Raw genomic sequence first — 23,051 nt, 5'->3', positions numbered from 1 at the left:
AAATTCATAAAAGAACCAAACTTCATGAATGTTTTTTGTGACAAACGTGTTCCAATCACTCTATCACAAAAAAATAAGAGTTGTAGAAATTTCCGGAAACTCAAGACACCAATGACATTATGTCCTTCACAAGTGTATGCAAACTTTTTACCACAACTGTAATTTCTAGTCAACAAACAGGGTATTGCTTAGATGGAAACTTGACAAGTTTGTCACTTCAATCATCGATTTGTTGTTCAAATTTTCTCCGACCATCGCAGTTACTTGCGCGCAGTGGAGTTTGTCAAGATTTAAGATGATGAAAACATTTTATTTTACTGACGAGGTCCTCCAACTAAGAGTGTGCAGGCTAGGACGAGCAGGGCTACAGGCTCACACCCCTCTATGCATCGGGGAAGAGGGACACAACGCTTTCAGTACACACGGAGTGATCAGTGACACTTCCGCGTCAATCACTTGTTTATTTGGTTATGGTTTAAGTTTATTTCAAACATGCTACACGGACGGGCAAAAATTTTAGTGTAGTTTGATAAAATTTAAACAGATTTATTTTAGGGGAAAAATGCTCCTTTTTTCTCTTCATACTCACACAAGCTATTTTTTGTCGCAAACGTGACTAAAATGCTCGCACTATAAAGTACTGTGATGGTATGTATAGTCAAGCACCCACATTAGAGCTGAGGTGAACCAAACCGCAATAAACATCACTTGTATAGAAAAATACCGCAATGCAAGTCATTTGAACCAAAAATAAAACCTGACCAGTGTTTGTATTAGCGTGACAAACATGTTACTTTAGGGACCTTTGTGAAGCTTTGAGGATTTGTCCAGGAAGCCTAAAGGCTACGTCGCTCTTGCTTATCCCGCTCTCTTCTTCCCCAGTCTCACCTTCACACATTAGCCTACTTTGCGGGGTATTCACTTCTGATAAAGCAACCAGTGCACGTGTAATGCACTACAATATTGGGGTGTGCACAACAGTGGCAGGTTTGATTAAAACTGATGAAATATATCACAACATGCCTGCACCTTATGAGGCAAACACTGTCGACCTGATGAATACTAATGACCACCACCTCTTAATAAATGCACAAATGAAACCATAGTAACAGTTGCGCTCTACTTGAGGGCTCGGGCGTGTGTCCAGATTAACAATAGGCTCTCATTACGCCATCGACTAAAATATCTCCAATTTGTGTGGCGCCCTGTTCAAGAATGACAACAAGGCCCTTCTTACCTTAATGGTTTTTGTTTGAAGTCTCAAGCCGTTTAAGGTGTTGATGGCTTTCTCTGCGTCCTTGGGGTCTACGTAGTTGACGAAGCCATAACCTAGGCTTTGCCCTGCAACCACATTGAAAGACATCACACTTTCTTATTCTACAATACTCTTATTGTACTCTAGATTACTTTTTAATTAAGTACACACTGTAGAATATTTTATCTAAGCAAAAATACATATAAAAACAGTAAATTTGAAAACTTAAATCTTAAGCAAATTTAATTACCAAAAAGGTTTGCACTAGGGGTGTGATGAGAGAAAGCAATTTCATTAACAGAATGCAGTCAGATTTATTTTTCAAAACAATCAGAAGCGTATTCATCTGGCCGTGCTCCAGGGGCTGGAATGACACATTAAGTGCTTTGCGCAAAAAAAAAGAGAGGTAGTAAACCGAGCTAGCCTGTGAGGTTTCCGCTCTTGCTATGCCACTACACTGCTTGGGGCTCGTGTGGAGTGGGAGATGTGAGACTGCACCCCCTCATTGGAGTTCAAACACCACAACGTGCTCATGTCTAGAGAGAAGCAGCTAAATTTTAGCTGATTAACTGTCAATCATGGATGCCAAGACTTGACGGAAAAGCACACTAGATTGCTATAGCAGCCCAAACAGACAAAACAGCAAATCACTAAAACACTTGACAGCTGGGATATTGGCGATGAAAAACACCCCATAAGGCTTCTCAAAAAGACATTTTAAATAGTTTTTCAACTGTATATAAATGTTTATTTTGTTTTTATTTGAGGAAACATGTTCGTTCAAAAGTTAAAAGCTCATGCATGGGTCATCCATGCAAAGTTATAAAATACTTCAAAGTACACCTGCATTGTTTTGTGACCCAGCCACATTATTTCAAGGAGAGTGGGAACCGCAGACAACTCCTGAGACTGGCTGATAAACTAAGCTGTTGTCACTTTTACTTTGTAGACTTGCAGGGCTCAGAGTAATTTTGGTAGAACCATGTCCTGGTATATCCAGGCTTTGAACTTCCTTGAGAGACCAGATTTGTCAATCGTTGTAAGCTCAGTTGTCAAGTCGCTTTTTGTTTGTTGGAGTGGCACTTTGTACTTAAGAGTGCTGTCTGAGGGTTTTCCCAGGCTCCTCGGTAACTGTTAGAATTGTCATACCTACCAGGATAAAGCAGACTTGGTCAGCAACTTTCCCTGTCATCAAGACGAAAAACCATGGGCGTCAGTTACAATGCTTGCTAATGTGCAAAAATGTGGCGCACGCCCTTTTCCACGGCAAAGATGAGATGTGTCAAGAGTGAACCTGACGTGGAAATGTGGGGTCCCTCACACCAGGGTCATGCTTCACGTACGCATATTTCTACTAGTTGTGGATACTTTGCCGACACATAAAGTACAGGTGGTTGCTCAGGCTTTGTCTTTACAACTTTTGATTTCAACGATATAAAAAGCCGTAGAAAATGGATGGATGGATAGATGGAAAAAAGATTGAGGCAGGCACACTAAATTTACTTCATACTAATGATTTGTATTCATATTAATATTTGTGAGGACATCTATTGCATGGCGCAGTGGAAGAGTGGCCGTGCGCAACCCGAGGGTCCCTGGTTCAATCCCCACCTAGTACCAACCTCGTCACGTCCGTTGTGTCCTGAGCAAGACACTTCACCCTTGGTGCTGGTTAGCGCCTTGCATGGCAGCTCCCTCCATCAGTGTGTGAATGTGTGTGTGTGAATGGGTAAATGTGGAAGTAGTGTCAAAGCGCTTTGAGTACCTTGAAGATAGAAAAGCGCTATACAAGTACAACCCATTTATCATTTATTTATTAAATTATCGACGATTGTGAAAAGATTGCTTCATTTTCAGATGACACTAATCTGGCAGTGAGCATTTTGTTCTAAATGACACAAATTCCCATCATATAGGGGGTAAAAAAGTTGGATGTAACTGGAAAGGACTGAGCTTGTTGTTTTCGTTTATCCTCTCCCCCTACCAAGAAAAACTTCAAACATTTACTGGATTACCACTCTTTGAGCCTATGTACGGCTTGAAATTTCAAGACCCATTGGATCTACTAAGAAAAAGCTGGGCAGCCTTTCCACACCCTACCAGTTAGGGCTAGGCGGTATACTGAAATATGCATTTAAGACAATAACCCCATACCAATATAATATCTTTAATTGCTGCCTTTAATAGTTACTCCCACAGTTTTACCCACTCTTCACTGAAAATCACATTGCGTCAACACCCTCCGCAGACCTTCGCAATGCTTTGTTTTAATAATAATTTTAAGGGTCTGCCGCACGTCTAGAGTGGCTACCATGCATTGCTGACAGAGACCTCTCGCCATACTCGCCTTTGCGCACAAACGACGTGCCTGCAGCCAAGCTTCGGCGCCTCCCCCTCTTTATTAAACAAAGGTAACAACCTGGTGAAAAGATTCAACATAACAGCCGTCAGAGCTGACAAGCTGCTGCTGCTAAATGCTATAGCTAACAGCTCAGCTAAGCTGAAAGACTTGTTCACTTGGCAACATACACCACCTTTTAAAAAGGCACACACACACTGCTCTTAATGAAACTAAATTGACATGTTTTTGTTTTTTTTATCATTAATTATGTTCCTTAGAAATTACATTCATAAAAGAGCAATTCAGTTAGTAATTAAATATTTTTTTGGTTAAATAAACTATTTGTACTTCTTAACAATAAATACTTTTAATTTTCAGAACAGTTGTAGGAACAGTAATGGGGTGTTTAGTTTAAAATAAACACTTTGCACGTTTTGTTTAAAATACCAATATATATTGCATAGCGCCATTCGGCCTGAAAATACCGGGATATTAGTTTTGGTCCATATTGCCCAGCCCTACTACCAGTGATAGAGCGATCCAATACGTGCTGCAAATTAAACCAATTGGCAACAGCCAAAGCTGATCTGAGAACGTCAATTTAGAGAGTTGGATCAAGATTGACAAAAAGTACCTTGTAGAGTCCATGCCTAAGAGATTGCAACCCGTTATAAAAGCCAGAGGTGGTGCAACAAAGTAATAATGGTGTTTTTTTATTTTCATAATTTCATAACCTTAGAGTTGAGAGATTACATCATTTATTTTATTTAAAAAGGAAACTGATAATCACAACCACAATTTATTTTCTTGATTTCTTAAGTGTTTATTAATGCCATAACGTTAAATTTGAAATTATTTTAGTTTTGTGTGATGTCTTTTTTTTTTTCTACAAAAATAACTGAATGAATGTCCTCCTAGACTGGGGATTCCATTTTTTTGCTAGGGGTTATATTCTCAGGACATTAGAACAATTGCAAAACGACTGTTTAGTTTCTCAGATGACATGAGGCCTCATCTGAGCAGGCTTCATCGTAGATGACTAGCTCTGTCTTAGATAGGAGATATCTAGGCCTATCTAGAGCAGAACTAGTCTTATCTAAGTCTATTAGTATGAACTAATGAAGCCTGCTCAGATGAGAGGTGAAACATATTGTAATACAAACTGAACATTCCAGTAGTGACTGATGGGATGACCTGAAAAAATGACTGACATTTTACAGTACTGGTCCGATTCCTGGTGGACTGATTTTGAAATTTTTGTTGCGAAAGTAACAACAAACTGCGCCTAAAAATGTATTAATTAGCTCTGTGAAGCTTTTCCCTGACTCTGGTCGCTCAGGTGTCCGGGCCGAAAATTGGCTAAAACTTGAAGGCTATGTGTTTTTCTGTCTTTAGCTCTTTTACAAGTGACAGCGGATTCTCGTAGTTGAAGTAGCTGCAAGCTTCCATGGTTACAACAATCACAAACATCGCTCTGCACTGGAGCAGCAGGCTAGATGGAGGACAGTGCCTGTTAAAAGAGCATGGAAGCTGACCAATCAGAGCAGACTGGGCCATTCAAACTGGGGTGCCTCGTCCCTAACAACTTGCTAAAACAGAAAATAGGCAAATATTGGGTAATAGCAGCCACCAAAAGACCAAAAGCAAAAACTCATTTTTAAAATCAAACTGTGTTGTGTTGAGTGATGCTGTTAAATGTTATCAAACGTTAGCTAAATGTGAATGAAAGCTGACCAATCAGACAGAGTATACTGAGCCATTCAAACTGCGGTGCTGCCTATCTAACAGCTTGTTTAACAGAATATACGCAATTATTGTGGGATTAAGCAAAAAAACCAGCAAGAAGCTTTAAAACCTTACAATTATTTTTAAAACCAAACAGTGTTGAGTTATACGGTTTGATAAACACTAGCTAAATGTCAAACAATTTCAGTCAATTCAGCTTTGTTAACAAGCATAATACCTTTATAACAATGTTACTTTAGATGGCTGGCTCGCAATTGTCTCGCTCATAATCTGTGCCCCTCCCAATTATTGTTGATTTTTAAACTGTTTACTTGCAAAGGATAAGTTTGTTCTTCCTGTAAGTGTGATGAATTTTTCTATTTGCTAAATTCTGGTTGTGACTAAATGGTGTTTTTATTATTCCGTTGATTGATGTATTTTGTTTTTGTGCTCTGGTGTGAGGGGCCTCAAACTGGCTTTTTCAAGGCATTAGTGCGGAGTGAGTTGAGTTGTATTGGGTGACAGAGGTTTCACAAAGAGGGTAAATGAAGTAAGCCTTATCCATTTGCCCCCCTTATTTTTTGGTCACATTTCTGTAATGAACACGCAATTTCAAACTATTATACTTATTGGGGTGGGAAAACTTTGACTCGTGGGCTACAGTACTTTATTTCTATAAGTTTCTTAAACATGTAATTCCGGGTGGTCTTAAAAAATGTACAAAATAAAACTGAATATCAGAAAAATGAACATCCCTCCTTGTTTACCTCCCAGACGACCCCCTCAACCTCAAGCAACAACAAAAAACGCACCAAAATATCTGATAAGAGATGTTTTAGCAGAACTCTGTGCCGCTCAATCACACTTGCTCACGCTGCTCCTTAAAGAGACCCCCACTCTGCTTTGTGTCAAAGTTCCATCTTTAGGGTGCTGCTGATACGAAGTCCTTATGATTACCGTAATGACCAATCTGTTACTAGAAAGCGCAAGACAAGATCCAAAGCAGTCATTAATATGCACGTTTATTCACACAGGTATTATGGACTTACTGGCATGAATCACCACAGTCCTTCTGTTGAGATCAATCCAGTATGTCAACTACATCTAACCTTGTAACACCTTATTGACTTAAGACACAAGAACCTCTACATAAAATATAGCTTCACGTTCAGAATTACATTGATCCTGTGCGATAAAAAAGACCATTCGGCACCCGTGAGATGAGTTGACTAACTTGCTGTATTCAATATCTACAAGCAGCACGTCAGAGGGGGAAAGTTTTAAAAGCAAAGAGGACGGATGCATTTCTCTGATGACTACTTAGCGTCTCATCTATCAGTAGCGCGCACAAGAAGTAGGCTGGCTTAAATCCATCGCCTGGGGGGGAAGCAAGAAAGGGAGGGAGTGCAGACAAAAGCAGCAGCGTCGTCATTTTATGAAGCGCTAAAATAAGAGCAATTTGTTCCTTTAGAAATGACTTGGAGGCTTTGAATAACAATAAATGACTAGTAATTGACTACTAAGTTTTGTCTTAGTTATTGTCAACAACCTATTTTTCCACTAACAAAATAAATGTATGATGACTAAGACGAAAATGACATGAATTATTTTAGTCAAATAAAAACAAGACAAAAATGTTGACAAACAAAATCCAGTCATTTAATTTTGTCTTGTAGATAGGTGGGGAAGTTCAGAATATATTCAATCACAGTGTACATATGAAAATAGGGGTGTGGAGAGCCAATCAGATGATTTTCTTAGTGAAATAAGGAAGTTGGATTTCTCACAGTCAAAAGAGAAATGTATGGTTTAACATGATGCACATCATATTGTGCGTACACTTGGGAGAAACTGTAGACATGTAATTTTTTGTGCTATGATGCCATCAGCAGGTGAGTCATCGTGACATCTCCACCACTGTACGTTAGCGGTAATCTTAAAGTATTACTTACTTACAAAAAAAATAATGTAATCTTCCCTGCCTAAAGGAATCTTTTACTTAATGGTAAATCTAAAAGGCATGTCAACTTTTAACGTGGTCCAACATGCTTACATCACACACGCACCTATAAGATGAAGTGGATGCAGCATTTCCTATTTATTTATTTGGAGCGGACATTTACTAACAAATGTAAGACTTAAAGCTGGGGTACTTTAATTTGTGTCACCTGGCAGAAATCAAACTGTAAATTCCGCCCCCACTGTGTGCATCTTGCTGATAGTCTCTTTACAGTCTCTTCCTTATTGGAATTGCACAAAATAGCGCACGGGAGCTGTACGTGCACACGTATAGGTTGTTGACAGTCTGAAGTTGCATCAAAAGATCCCCTAGTTCGTGTTTTGTCTCAGTTATGTTGCTAAGCTATAATATTGCCATATATTATACAAAGATTTAACAAAAATCTGAATGCAAAAACCACAAACTATGTTTCAGCTTACAAAAGACAGAATAGTAATTGCACAACTATCTGTAAAAATACTAACAAGTTGCCACACAAAATATAGGAACATGGAACATTAGATTACCTCTTTGGAAGGAAAACAGCCATTTGCACATCCAAAGTTAGTTAAAAGACTGGCCCGCAATGCAACGCCCTCCATTTAGAATACGCCGGACCAATATTTTATGGAGGTAAATCAAAGGTTTTGTACCTGAAAAAATTTACTTTGAAACTGGCAGTTCATGCTCTGGTGTTGAAAAATACATTTGTGTATGCAAACTAAAAGGAAATGAAAACTGTTTTTGTTGAATATATTTTTCATTCACATTTAATTTTTTTATCCATGCATTTTATTTGAGCTTTCAAATTTTGCAGATTAAATTTGTATTTTTGAACAGTTTAATTGTTTTCCCAAGTTTCATATCTTAATTTTTCAGATTAATTTTTTTTTTTTAGGTTCAGACTTTTGACCCTCATTTTCCGTGTAAGTGGTCCGAGGGGCGTGGCTTCAAGACAGACCAATCAGCAAAAGGATATTGGGCGTCCTCTTCACTGAACATAGGAACGTATTTACGTAATTTAAGCAAACACTTCATACAGGGTAAAGCATGTGATTGTCAGAGAAAGAAATGATGCCAGTGAAGCATGAAGGCGGTTTTAAACATCACCGATGACAAATTGCAGAAGTGGCCCGACAAATCGTCCTGTATTGTGCGTTTCAACAGCCAAGCATTAATTTCCGATTTTTGCATTGCACCGCAAGCGCAGTGATCCACTCCCAATCGTAATGAATGATGCCGTCTGGTCCTGCCTGAGCCCTATATTAGGTTCTTCAGCCCCCTTTTGTGGCTAGGAAACGGCTGAAGAGACATGTTCACAATGAAAGTTTATTTTGTGACAACATGCAAAGTTTTACAGCTGGCAACGTTAGCTATGGTAATGGTTATGAGATTAGTTTATTTCGAACATTTGTTGCCACTCGCATAATTATTCCAACAGGGGTCACTGTAGACCCTCCTTTACTTCACGTTGTATTTGTGTTCCTGTAACTGCCTTCCTAGAGATAGAATTTATGGCTATTTTATTCAACAGTTTTGGGGTTTATGTAGCAACAAAATAATTGCTTGTATGTGTTATAAGTAGGGGTGGGCAAATTAATGCGTTAATTACGAGTTAATTCATCAATCTATTAACGCCGACAATTATTTTAACGCGCATTTGCGTATGTTGTTTACATGCTTTTATTTTGTTAACGCCTTTTCTTAACAAGATGGCGTAGCCCGGACGGGCTTCGGCATCGAGGAGCTCTTGGTAAAGATGTAACATTTGACAAAAATACCGGACAATTCTGCAAATTTCATGGCTGGCTCACAGCGTGGTCACCCCGGGATCACTTACGACCGCCAGACAATTCTGGATGTGGATAGATCGGGCCGTTTTGGACTGAATGACGCGTGCTTGCTAGACCAGCTAGCTAGCATGGGAATACTTTACCGGCTACATCCAGCCGCCTGTGAAGCAGCGGAGTATATGTGTTGTCTGTCTATTTATGAATAATGCAGACGAGGAGTGTTGGCTGAGTTCTTAACGTTTGCTTTCAGAGCGTGCATATCACAACATACAAGATGCCGTCATGGCGACACACAACCTATACCGGGCTACCGCGCATGCTCGTCACTCCTGTTGCATGCTGGGTAGGGTAGTTCTTTATTTCCCAGGCTCATAACATCACAATATAATACCATGTATATCAGGGATCCTCAACAGGCGGACCGCGGTCCATGTCCGGACCCAGCGACGTGTCCGTTCGGACCCAACAAGAATTATAGAAAAAAAAAAAAAAAAAAAATTTAATTATAATTATTGTAAAAAAGATAATTGTATTTATCTTTGAGTTATCGCTAGTGCAAGTCAAAGTTCTTTGTTGTTTTAGTCAAATATCTCCACGTTTGTTTACACTTCTCCGTGTCTCACTCGCACGTCTCTCTCTCTAGAGAGAGAGACGCAGTGAGAGCGAGAGCGCCACTCTGATTGGCTGATTCCGAGGAATGGGTTGTCATCTCTATCACAACGATGCGCTGATAGGCTGTTACCACCTGGGTCATACAGAGTTCGTGCCACAGGCGCATGGAACCTTTCGCTGCATCCACACAGTTGCCTCGTATCGCTACTTCGCTAACTTTTCACTCGTCAGTCACTGAATGTGAATCAAATCACAATGGCATGCTCCAAGTTGGCTCAGGCTGGTAAAAGAAAGGTGGACAGGGAAAACCGACGTTTCAAGGAAGAATGGACAGAGCAATATGTTTTCATCCTACCTACTGCAAGTACCAGAACAATGTGTCTAATATGCAACAGTACTGTTGCTCTGGTGAAAAGTGAAAATCTGAAACGTCACTATCTAAAAGAGCACCGCGAATTTGAAGAGACATTTCCTCATGATTCAGAGCTGAGAAAAAAAGAAATCACAAGGCTGAAAAAGTCATATGAAACATCAAGCAAGATTTTTGTTAAATCTATGACACAACAACAAATAGCAACAGAGTGCTCACTCAGAGTGGCATGGATTTTGGGTAAACACAAGAAGCCATTCTCTGATGCAGATATAATTAAAGAATGCTTGACTGAAGTGTTGGGTGCCATGTTTGAAGGCAAAGAAAAGGAGGAAATGACAGCTAAAATAAATCAAATCCCACTCTCTGATGCCACAGCTACCAGACGTACTGAAATACTGGCTGGTGATTTGTCCAAGCAGCTTTGTGATGGAATAAAAAACGCGGAGTGCATAGCCCTAGCAGTGGATGAGTCCACCGACACCACTGAAAATGCTCAGTTGTTGGTGTTTGTGAGGTATTATGATGAGGAAAAGGGGGAGTTTATTGAAGATGTTTTGGGCCTGGCAAACCTCAGTGGACAAACAAGGGGAGAAGACATCGATAAAGCAATATCAGAAATGCTGAATGAAAAAGGGATAGATCTGAAGAAAGTTGCTATTTTTTTTCCTTTAGTTTGCAACAATTTCTTCAAATAATGAAACAGCTTCTTCTTCCTTTTGAGCAGCCTTTAGGAGCCTTTTGTAGCTTCTAGGGAGCCTTTGGTGGCTTTTAGCAGTCTTTTAGCTTTTAGGTCTTTAGGAAGCTTTTAGCAGTCGTTTAGGTTTTAGGAGCCTTTAGTAGCTTCTAGTCTTTAAGGAGCTTTTAGCAGTCTTTTTGAAGTCTTTAGGAAGTCTTTTAGATTTTAGGCAGTCTTTTAGTCTTCAGGTGAAAAACCGGCTGTCCGTTCAGCTTTTGGTTTTGGTACTTTTTTGGCACAACTCTGGGTTATCTTCGAGGATAGTAAACCTTTTTCCACTCTGCGCTGCGGTGGCCTTATGCACTCCTTGATTTGACGCAGCTGTCTAATTACCGGGCTCGCGCACCAGCAGTAAAGACGGGAGCGCGCTGCACTGTACCTGTGCGTGAACGTAAATAGATCAGGTGATCATATAAACAGACTGGCTGAACTAATGCCGGATTATATAGTTTACATGGAGTTGCCGGGGTGAATAGGTGTGCGGATGGGCTTTACCATAAAATATAATTTTATTAAATGGGGTTTGACTGGTTGCCAAGTCTCCGCGATTGCGAGCTCGCGCATCAGCTGATGAGACAGCTGTTCGCCGCTACAAACATTTTAAGCATATTAATAACACAGATAATACACTTAAACAAGTAAGAATAAAATGTATCCATCCATCCATTTTCTACCGCGTATTCCCTTTCGGGGGCGCTGGCGCCTATCTCAGCTACAATCGGGCGGAAGGCAGGGTACACCCTGGACAAGTTGCCACCTCATCGCAGGGCCAACACAGATAGACAGACAACATTCACACATTCACACACTAAGGCCAATTTAGTGTTGCCAATCAACCTAACCCCAGGTGCATGTATATGTGTGTATAAAAGTGTAAATATGAGGCAGGGTGCATCCTTGATTTATCTAGCAAGTTATTTATGTCTCACATTTATATATTGTTAGTATCAGTTTCACATTGTGAATATTTTCGTATCGAAAATATTTGTTCCCTCTGTAGTTTGAAGGAATAAAAAAAGTATTTTGTCAGCACCACAATTAATCCCTGGTTTTTGGTCTTCTCCATCCAACACATTACCTTGAAACACAACCCAGAACCACAGAGGAACACCAAACACACCACAGAGTATAATTACATTATCAACATATCACCAGTGTTGGGACTAACTGTAACGCCAGTATTTTCGGCGGTAACTAGTAATCTAACGCGTTATTTTTTTATATTCAGTAACTAAGTTACCGTTACTACATGATGCGTTACTGTTATGATACGTTATTTTTAATTTAGTATCAGCTAGAAACAGAACATCTGAGTGTGTTTTATTGGAGCGCAGCGGTGTCGTCCTAATGTGTTTCACAAGGAAAAGAAGAGGTGCGCTTTGTGTGGGTGGGGGAGGGGTTTGGGGGGTGTCTGTGTTTACCAACAAGACATGGCGGAGCCAGAAGTCGAGTTTCTTAACATGGAGATATTTTCACTACTTTTATTTTGTCGAGCAGAAAGAGAAGAACATCTTAGTTAAATGTAAGTTGTGTCTTGGATCAAAGATCCTATTTACTCCCAAAAACAGCAATTCAAATATGCTCTAACAGCTACAAAAGCAATATGCTTTGACGAAGCTAGTAAAGAGACACACACTTCACCTCCACCTCCAACAGTGGCTGGATTTTAACGGAGGGACTGCTAGCCAGGACAACATTGATAGAGCCATTGCAGCGTATGTGCTAGAAGACATGCAGGCTATTTCTACAGTGGAGACACCCGATTTCAGGAAGCTGGACAGTGGACAGTGAGCACAAAAACATGGACAGCAAGCTAAAGAAAACACTCAAAACTCTGCCTCTGCTCATCATTCAGCACTGAAGGTACGCACACTGTCAATTATCTTAAATACTCTTTCATTCTGATTCTAGACTTCTAGAGGGTTTGTTTATCACATAACTAAATGTCCATCCATCCATCCATCCATTTTCTACCGCTTATTCCCTTTTGGGGGTGCAGGGGGCGCTGGTGCCTATCTCAGCTACAATGTATACCGTATATTACCAAGTAAACGCCCTTCGGCAAATAACCGCCCATGTTTTAATAGCCACCCGGGGTCTGAGCCCATTTTGTGAATTAAGCGCCTCTTCCTAATAATAGCCCATGTATAGCGGTACACCACAACTGATGGACGGGAATACTTTAAGGGGGAAGAAGAACAGAAAGTTTAAAATAAAGTTCAAGCTAGCGGTTGTGAAATATGCGGAGCAGAATTCTGGTTTGGCAGCGGCCAGGCAGTTTAACGTTGACCCAAAACGTATGCGCGAATGGAAACAAAAAAAGGGAGAACTACTATCTCAGTCGGCAATCAATGGAAAACGGGCTCGCTTATTTGGCGGAGGCAGGAAGAAAGTGAGCGACGAGCTTGATGCTAATTTGTGTCAGTGGATAAATCATGTTCATGGACTGAACCACTATGTGTCCTGCAAAATAATCCACATTAAGGCCAAGGAGTTGTATGCCACCGTGAGTGACACGAGAGACACCAGGGTGGTGTTTGGTGCAACGACTGGCTGGCCTAATCGATTCCTGCTTCGGAACAACTTTACCCCCAGGAGAACAACTGTTGCACAGAAGGACGCTCCCGTTGAAAAGATTGTCAACTTTCTCGTTTTTTCTACTAAACAGGTAGAGGCCAAGAAAATCCAGCCCAAGAATATCATCGCCATGGATGAAACAGCCGTCTGGTTTGACATGGTTGGTTTTAGTTTGGTCAATTAGAGGGGCGCCCGCTCCATCTGCCTCAAAACCACCGGCCACGAGAAGGCACGCATCACGGTGGCTTTTGCAGCCAAAGCAGACGGGACAAAGCTGAAGCCTTACATTGTGTTTAAAAGTACTGTCCGTGGTGTAAAGGCTAAGCAGAGCATCCCCGGGGTGAACATAGCTTCCTCCAAGAATGGCTGGTTTAATGATGACCTGACAAAGGATTGGCTCCATAGGGCAGTGGGGAAATTTCACTTCGGACCGAGGCTACTTGCATGGGACTCGTACCGATGCCATATCAGCGAGGCCACGAAGGCAGAGCTCATAAGGGGCTACAACCTTACAATGGCTGTTATATCTGGAGGTTGCACAAAGTACCTGCAGGCCCCCGATGTTGTGTGGAATGGCCCTTTCAAAGCGCAGTTCCGTGACTACTATGATGACTACTAGATGACTGGTGATAAAGAATAGGCCTACACCAAGTCAGGGAACCTGAGAGCCCCTTCCCGCTGCCTCCTGGTCGACTGGGTCCTGGGAGCCTGGGATGCTCTGGATCGGGACACTCTGATAAACTCATTCAAGGTAGGCTGGCTGGCTGTGTGTACTGTATATGTGTGTGTGTGTGTGTTGCAAACAGTAGCCATAGCTGATTGTTGCTTTCTGGTATCCTACAAGGTGTGTGGGCTGACTGCGGCAGCTGATGGGAGTGAGGACCAGCTCATTTACTGCCTCAAGGAGGGACAGCCTTGTCAGGCAGGCAGAGAGATGCTGTTGAGGGCCAGACAGCAGGGTGCTGCTGTGGTTCAGGAAGAGGAGGAGAGTGATACGGAACAGCAGTTCCTCAATGAACTTGTGATTGAATAGGAGGATGATGATGAGGGGGTAAGGGAGAGGAGGGTAAGGAAGGGGAGGAGGAAGAAGGGGAGGAGGAGGAGGAGGAGGATGAGTGGGTTTGAGTTGCATTTGGGGTTGCGTTTGCTGCAGTATTATTGTTTTGATGGTTTTATAGAGTACTTGGTACCATAATTGTATTTTTCCTGTATACTGCTTTATTTAAAACTTGGAATACTGTAGCCTTTATTTTATTTAAGTGACACTATTATTGTTCTGTTTTGATGGTGGGTTTTATACTTGAGTACTTGGTACCATCATTTTATTTTTCCCGGTAGGCTGCTTTATTTAAAAACTATTTATTTTCAGTATTGGTATTCTATTTGACAATTGTTGCACTACTGCCAAGTTGAGGCCTTGTTGATCTCTTGTCTTTTGATAGTCTTGTTTTTTTTGTTGGTATGTTTACAATAGCTTTTACATGTAAAGTTTTTTATACGAAAAAAAATACTGGACAGTAACCATTGTAACCAAATAATGGCCTGGTGCAAAAATAAATAAAAGCCTTGTGCAAATAACCGCCTGCTTCTTTTAAACGCCCGTCTCCAAAAATAATTTTGTGAAATAAACGCCCGGGCTACTATTTGGTAATATACGGTAGATTATAAAGTTCACAAACAAAGTGGGATCCTAGTGGGCCAGGCCAATCTTTCCTTCTCTCTAAACTAATATTGGGGAAATGCCTAGATTGTTCCGGGCAATGTTGATCCCATGAAGACATGATTTTATTTCCGAATTCCTTGAGAGAGAAAAACATGCCTGGTTAGGCTTTGTGTATGTCATGTGTGCCTTCCTTGGGTGAAGCCAGGTTTATAGTTATGTTGTGACATGTTATTATGCTGTCTGTTACTTATGTATGTTATGTTGTAGCTATTTAAAATAGTTTTGTCAATTTTTTCTGGCCTGAAATAAATTGGCCCTTTGAAACATATCTTTGTCTTTGTGTGTCGTATGTAGACCACATTGCTTAGCAGGGTTCAGTAATGCAAATGCATGTCAATCAACATATTGTATTATTCTCCAGTGCAATAACAATACTGAAATGAAGGTTAAAAGGGCATTAATAGGAGCCTTAAAAAAAAAAGAAGAAAAAAAGAACTAAATAGTTACTTTTCACAGTAACATTACTTTTTGGTGTAAGTAACTAAGTTAGTAATATAATTACTTTTGAAATAAAGTAAGTAGTAACTAACTAGTTACTGGTTTTCAGTAACTAACCCAACACTGTACATCAAATGTTCCCAGTTTCTCATTGCATGTCCGAAAAGGAGCAGAAAGCAGCATAGTTTTTTTTAAACCTACCCCTTTTAGTTTCATACCAATTGCTATATATTTATTTGAACCTGATCTGTAACCACAGTGAACGAATAAAGTGACAACTGAGTAAGAAAATATTTCATTATTAAAGTATCAAACAAATTTAACAGTTAAATAATAGACAAGTGACCATCCCAGTAAATGAACGGCAAAACTTTATAATCAAGTTGTGGCAATGTTTCCTACACATCACCTGCTGTAACTCAGTCCCAGCAGCTGACGGAAGGACGCGATGTTTAACTTTCAAAATTGAACTGCAGCAAAATATTTTTCTACTCCAAGGTATGCTATTAGTGTGGGACAAATGAGTCTCTTTAATATTGTACACACCGGTCATTGCGCTCTTAAACGCATGCTGAAAATCCACAAAAATAGAAGTGAGTGAAATGAAGAGAAAGCAATCAGCGCCGTTTATTTGGAGGGAAAATTCTCAGAGTAAAGTTCTTGAGTATAGTTTCTGCCATTTTTTCCTCGAGCCTAACAGCGCCAGTGCACATGTGCCGCTGCTGCGGACGACTTTGTTTCCAGGAAGCAAGCTTTAAGTACTGCCTTAAATGCATTATTAAATGATGTTTTTTCGGTAATTAAAAATGTTAACGTTATCACTAAAGATCTGGAATTTTACCGCAAATAATCATTATACCACTTACCTTTAAATACAATTTGGGCTGTCACTTCAGCCTTCTTCCTCAATGCGGTCGCTCCTTCCTGGAGTCCTATGTGTTTTAAAACAGCTGGCTGTGTTTTTGCCTTCCAAATTTGTTACATTCTAAAAAATATTTGTCTGCACACAATATTTTATTAATAGTGTTGCGAGCACGCTTCGCCATGGGGTACATGGGGCTTGTCGTACCACTGTTCACGTTGAGGCTGACATATCCTGCATTGGCACCGGGGGGGACTGAAAGCCATGCAGGTGTAGCTCTCCTCTGGCAAGCAGAAATTATCCTTCCACAGGGTCACAGGCAGACACGTTGTTATCACTTTTACTTCCTCTATTTAGTAAAGTTTGATGTATTCTTGGCGCTCACCAGAGCTGAGGAACTTAAGTCTCCATATTGTTTATCAAAGTGGTGTAACCTTTGTGTTTGAAAAAGTCACAAAATAGGATCAAGGGTTACTCCTGCATGTAATTGAATGTTGTACGAATTAATGGCATTCATATCTCTGTAGAACAATGTTTTAAACTTCTCTACCTACCAATTAATAAAATGTAATATTCAGCCTGTTAAACATTTTGAAATTGTGGACTATCAATCAGAACAAGTTATAAAAGTATACAGGTGCTGTTCATATTATTAGAATATCATGAAAAAGTTTATTTATTTCAGTAATTATATTCAGAGTGTGAAACTTACATATTTTATCAATTCATTACACGCAGTGATATATTTGAAATGTTTATTTCTTAAAATGTTGATGATTAGTACTGACAATTACTGAAAATCCCAAATTCAGTATCTCAGAAAATTAGAATATTAGTTACGACTAGTACCCAAAAATATTTTTTAGAAATGTGGGCCAACTGAAAAGTATGAACATGGGAAGTTTCAGCATGTACGGCAATCAATACTTAGTTGCAGCTCCTTTTGCCTAAATTGCTGCAGCAATACGGCGTGGCATGGAGTCAAGCAGTCTGTTGCACTCCTCAGGTGTTATGAGAGTCCAGGTTGCTTTAATAGTGGCCTTCAGCTCTTCAGCATTGTTGGGTCTGGCATCTCGCATCTTCCGCTTCACAATAACCCATAGGTTTTCTATGGGGTTAAGGTCAGGTGAGTTTGCAGGCCAATCAAGAACAGGGATACCATGGTCCTTAAAACAGGTACTGGTAGATTTGGCACTGTGTGCAGGTGCCAAGTGATGTTGGAAAATAAAATCTTCACCTCCATAAAATTGGTCCGCGGCAGGCAGCATAAAGTGTTCTAAAACTTCCTGGTAGACTGCTGCATTGACCCTAGACCTCAGGAAACACAGTGGACCAACACCAGCAGATGACGTGGCACCCCAGACTATTACCGATTGTGGAAATTTGACACTGGACTTCAGGCAACGTGGATTCTGTGCCTCTCCTGTCTCGCTCTACTCTGGGATCATGATTTCCAAAGGAGAGACAAAATTTACTTTCATCTGAAAACATAACTTTGGACCAATCAGCAGCAGTCCAGTCCTTTTTGTCTTGAGCCCAGGCGAGACGCTTTAGACGTTGTCTCTTATTCAAGAGTGGCTTTACACAAGGAATGCGACAGTTGAAGCCCATATCTCGCATACGTCGGTGCGTGGTGGTTCTTGAAGCACTGACTCCAGCTGCCGTCCACTCTTTGTGGATCTCCCTCACATATTGAATCGATTTTGTTTGACAATCCTCTCCAGGGCACGGTTATCCCTCTTGCTTGTACACTTTTTTTCTACCACATCTTTGTCTTCCCTTCGCCTCTCTATTAATGTGCTTGGACACAGAGCTCTGGGAACATCCAACCTCTTTGGCAATGACCTTTTGTGTCTTGCTCTCCTTCTTTAAAGTATCAATGGTCATCTTTTGGACAGTTGTCAAGTCAGCAGTCTTCCCCATGATTGTGTGTCATACAGAATCAAAACGAGAGACCATTTAAAGGTTTTTCCAGGTGTTTTGAGTTAGTTAGCTAATTAGAGTGTGGCACCAGGTGTCTTCAATATCTGACCTTTTCACCATATTCTAATTTTCTGAGATGTTGAATTTAGGGTTTTCATTGGTTGTCAGCTATAATCATCTCCTTTTTGGCAAAAAACACTTGAAATATATCAGTCTGTTTGGAATGAATGTATACATTCTACAAGTTTGACTTTCTAAATGCCATCCATCCATCCATCATCTTCCGCTTATCCGAGGTCGGGTCGCGGGGGCAACAGCCTAAGCAGGGAAACCCAGACTTCCCTCTCCCCAGCCACTTCGTCTAGCTCTTCCCGGGGGATCCCGAGGCGTTCCCAGGCCAGCCGGGAGACATAGTCTTCCCAACGTGTCCTGGGTCTTCCCCGTGGCCTCCTACCGGTTGGACGTGCCCTAAACACCTCCCTAGGGAGGCGTTCGGGTGGCATCCTGACCAGATGCCCGAACCACCTCATCTGGCTCCTCTCGATGTGGAGGAGCAGCGGCTTTACTTTGAGTTCCTCCCGGATGGCAGAGCTTCTCACCCTATCTCTAAGGGAGAGCCCCGCCACACGGCGGAGGAAACTCATTTCGGCCGCTTGTACCCGTGATCTTATCCTTTCGGTCATGACCCAAAGCTCATGACCATAGGTGAGGATGGGAACGTAGATCGACCGGTAAATTGAGAGCTTTGCCTTCCGGCTCAGCTCCTTCTTCACCACAACGGATCGGTACAACGTCCGCATTTCTAAATGGAATTAATGAAATACATCAACTTTTTCATGATATTCTAATAATATGACCAGCACCTGTATACCATAGCAATGGTAATATTGTGTAGTGAACTGTAGCTGCAGAGGGCAGTGGCAGGCATGCCAACAGTATTATATCAAATGTCAGTGGTAGAAAAGAACAAGACGAGATTGTTCAAAAACAGTCTTCCCCTGTCATATTGCCGCTGCTTAAAATACACTTAATTTCACTATGCCAGAAAACATTTATTTAGGTAGAAATAACAGTAACAAAAGAACATGATCGTTTTGTAAGATGATTTTTCGTGGTTTTGTTAATTAAACTGGATGTGAAGTGTCGCACGCTATTACTGTTATCGCGTTAACTTTGACAGCCCTCGTTAATACTAAACAGATTTGTTTTTAAATGTCGGTATTACATTAAGTGTTTCAAAGAAATTATATGATGACATTAACCACACCCCCATCCGGACGACTACTGCCACAAATATAGTAGTAAATAAAAGGGAAAACCCTGATACTGCTTTGCTCACTTTAATGATTACTTTTAGAAGTTTTTATTTTTATAAATAAACTGTACCGCGGCAAGATCTACATCCCTGTGACGTTGATTACATCACAATCCGTTTCTTTTTTTTTGAACGCCATATATTGGATTGATTACTGTAGGCAAAATTTAACAAATCAGAATCCTAAACCGAAGACAGCCCCTAATACTGTTAATTTTTCTTAGATTATAATTGGGATTAAAATTTGAAAGTGCAAAACCATTCAGTGATCATGAAAATTGAAAATCCGTAAATGATGCAAAACAGTATGTGTACGTATGTAACGAGCCAAAAGTGAATTGAAGTCAATTATATTTATAAAGCGCTTTACAATGTGAAAGGAGATTGTATAGCCTTGAACCTGTTTCGATATGTTTCTATTATAATTTAATGATATGCATAATATGCAAGTGTACACATTACACAAGCAGCAAAGGTGCGTGCCAGTTTGCTTTCAACAGAAACCGTGATTAGGCAAAGCCAACGTAGACCCTGTGGCAACTGAGAGGACGCTCTACAGTCAAAATATTGTAAGCGGCCACTCTAATATAACCTAAGGTGACATTATGGTTTCTTTTTAAGTTTATATAGTCAAGAGCACTCACCATAGATGCATTGAAACATTCACAGTTAATACATGTGATTGGTATCAAATGATCTTTTGGTTTTGAATCGGCAGCATTAAACTGTTCAGAACGCCCCCTCACAAAAGTTGCCAACCACTGATGTAGATGGCAGAATTTCCAATTTTACGCGAATACGTCATACGCTAAGCAATTGGGTTATTTTCCAAAGTATCAAGTCGTATCATTACACAGATTATAATACTATAAGAATGCCATAAAACGAACAAGTTTTAATTTCAAGAGAATTAAGGTGAAAGTTTAAATTCAAAAACCAATAAATAAATGTATTTGAAATTACAAATAACAGTTCTGTCAATAAGTTAGTTGCAATGCTGCAGAAAATCTTTTTAATTTTACATCAATAAAGTTGTAATGTGACACTAAAAACTCCCACAATTTTACAAAAAATGGGGTAAATTACATGATTGTTGATAGCGATCATTTTGAGTTCGATCACGGGGATCAGCTCTTATTAACATGGCCAAAATGTCTGTTAGAAGTTACCGCCGTAGTAAACACTAGGGAAAGAACAATGCTTGGTATAATCCTGCACGGAACTATCCACGTTTTTTGACCATTGTCCTGTGTGTGTTTGTGAATGTGTTTGTGTATGTTTGCATGTGCTTGTGTCAAAGTGTGTCCGTGTGCACGACCATCTCGTTCTACTGTCGCAAGAGTCAGTCTCCTCACAACGTAATTAATGATCAATCAGCGTTGTGCCTCGTCCCCTTACACAGCTGGAAGTGCAGCCCAGAAATTTTTTTTTGAAAAATGTGATGAACACTAGCATATAAATTGAAACAACATTTAAAAGGAGCAGTGACTATAGATTCACTATCTGCTGCAGCTCACAACTAATCCTACCCCGAATGCGGACTTCCAATACAGTCACATAGACGTTGTCTATGTGACTGTTTATAAATCAACACATCTGATAGAACATGTATCGGTACTAAAAAAAATAAATAAAAAACTTGTCCCTGCTGTTGCAGTAACAAGCACAAAACTACCGGTATACAAAAAAAAAACTCTGCAGAGACAGACACTGTGTTCTTCTTGTTTGTGGATAAAAAAACAACACATTTTGTTCCTGACATAATCATTACACTTATTTTATGTGTTGGTCCACATTATTTAAAGTACCTTGAATTCAAACTGAATTTTATCATACTCTTATTAAATATAAGCTGCAGTAAAAACTCCCATGTCAATCACCGCATGCTGTTCCCAAAGCACTGATGAGAAGCACTGATGTACTGTATACAAGTAATTAAAGAATACAAATAATAAACCATTTAAAAGTGTTTAGTAAATGTTAACTTGAAATAAAAGTCTCATAGTATTCATTACACCAATTATACATTGTTCCCTGCAGAATGTTTGTGATGACAAGCAAAAAAACAAAACAGAAGAAAATAGTTGTTTTCTTTACCCCCAAAAAATGTACTGAGAAACAACCAAAACCGTGGTCCTAAAACCATGTACCGCCCGTAGCGTAGGTTACTGTACCGCTGCACCTCTAGTAAACACAAGAATACATTCGAACAAAATGACGGTTGTTAGCATATATTGCCACAATCAAACATTGGGGAAATGTCTTTTACAAGATACTGCAGTAGTAAAGAGTAAGCGTGCAGTACTAGGTATAATCCTGCGTGGGGACAATCTCCTTTCATCAAAAAAACAAAAACATTGTAATATTAAGATCTGATGATATGAAAAAATGTAATCAGGTTTTTTTTTGCCATATCGCCCAACCATACTTAAAGGTGACTTTTTACAGACAGTAGTAATATGAAAAAAAATGCTCATGAGAAATGCCTATTTTGATGGAAATTATGTAATGTTGTGGAATATGTTTTTATAGGAAACATTTAGTCCACGTATAATTGCAATTGTAACTTAGAAAACCTGACATTACCTGCTATTTTGTCCCGGACAAGCTTACAGGACTCGATCTCGCCGATGCTGGCAAACAAGCTCTTCAGCTCCTCCTGGGTCATGTTCTGAGGCAAGTAGTTGACGATCAAGTTAGTTTTACTCTCCTCCATGCTGCTCGATTCAACAGGCGAGGAGCAGTTGTTGGACATGGTCGATGGGCCGTTGCTTGTGTTGTTGCACGACGGCCCGTTGGACAGTTGCGATTCCATGGCTGCAATTACCTGCTAAAGAGACAAAAGACACAAAGGGTCATCAATAAAAACAGCATGCAAGTGGTTTTGATCTTAAAAAAAAAATCTGTATTTATATTTTTCCCTGTTTTAACAAGTCAATATTATAGAAGTACGGTCGGTAAGGTTGTCTTTTTGCCACATTCTTGTTAGAATCCTGCGTGTGACTGAAGCATTATGGAGTGTGACTATCCATGACTAGCTTTAGTGTGCTCAAACAACCACCAGGTAGCATTTGTGAGCAGATAATGCTATATCATCTCTTTCAGACTTATCAGGTCGGTAGTGCATTCTCCATGTTTTTTACTCAAGTTACAAGTGATGGATGAAGCAAAAACCGAACCCTCAGTACAAGGTGTACTTTACTGTATTTTTTGCCAACTTAAACAAGACACTTAAAACTAATTTTACCTGAAATCGTTAAAATATTATTTTTTAACTTTAGCTATATACGATTTGTGTTGTGTAACACCATTAAACATGATTCATCCAAGGAGGATATCAGTTAAATTAAAAAGGTTTAAAGGTAAATTATTTCACAGG

At 40.1% G+C, this 23,051-nt stretch overlaps 1 protein-coding gene across 11 annotated transcripts in view; it reads right to left on the bottom strand.

Moving 5' to 3' along the window:
• Positions 1-23,051, bottom strand: part of elavl2 (ELAV like neuron-specific RNA binding protein 2) — a 119,967-nt gene that overhangs the window by 41,885 nt on the left and 55,031 nt on the right. For 8 of the 11 annotated variants that reach the window (XM_061912567.1, XM_061912566.1, XM_061912576.1 and 5 more), the window contains 2 exons: positions 22,259-22,502; positions 1,238-1,341 (listed from right to left, as the gene is read on the bottom strand). In XM_061912567.1, the coding sequence (XP_061768551.1) occupies positions 1,238-1,341; positions 22,259-22,502 (348 nt within the window). The remainder of the gene's footprint in view (positions 1-1,237; positions 1,342-22,258; positions 22,503-23,051) is intronic. The other 3 variants (XM_061912573.1, XM_061912574.1, XM_061912570.1) reach the window with 1 other exon arrangement.

This window comes from Nerophis ophidion, linkage group LG10, assembly GCF_033978795.1.
Source record: "Nerophis ophidion isolate RoL-2023_Sa linkage group LG10, RoL_Noph_v1.0, whole genome shotgun sequence".
NCBI classification, from domain to species: Eukaryota; Metazoa; Chordata; class Actinopteri; order Syngnathiformes; family Syngnathidae; genus Nerophis; species Nerophis ophidion.
This window is presented reverse-complemented; position numbering and strand designations above follow the sequence as displayed.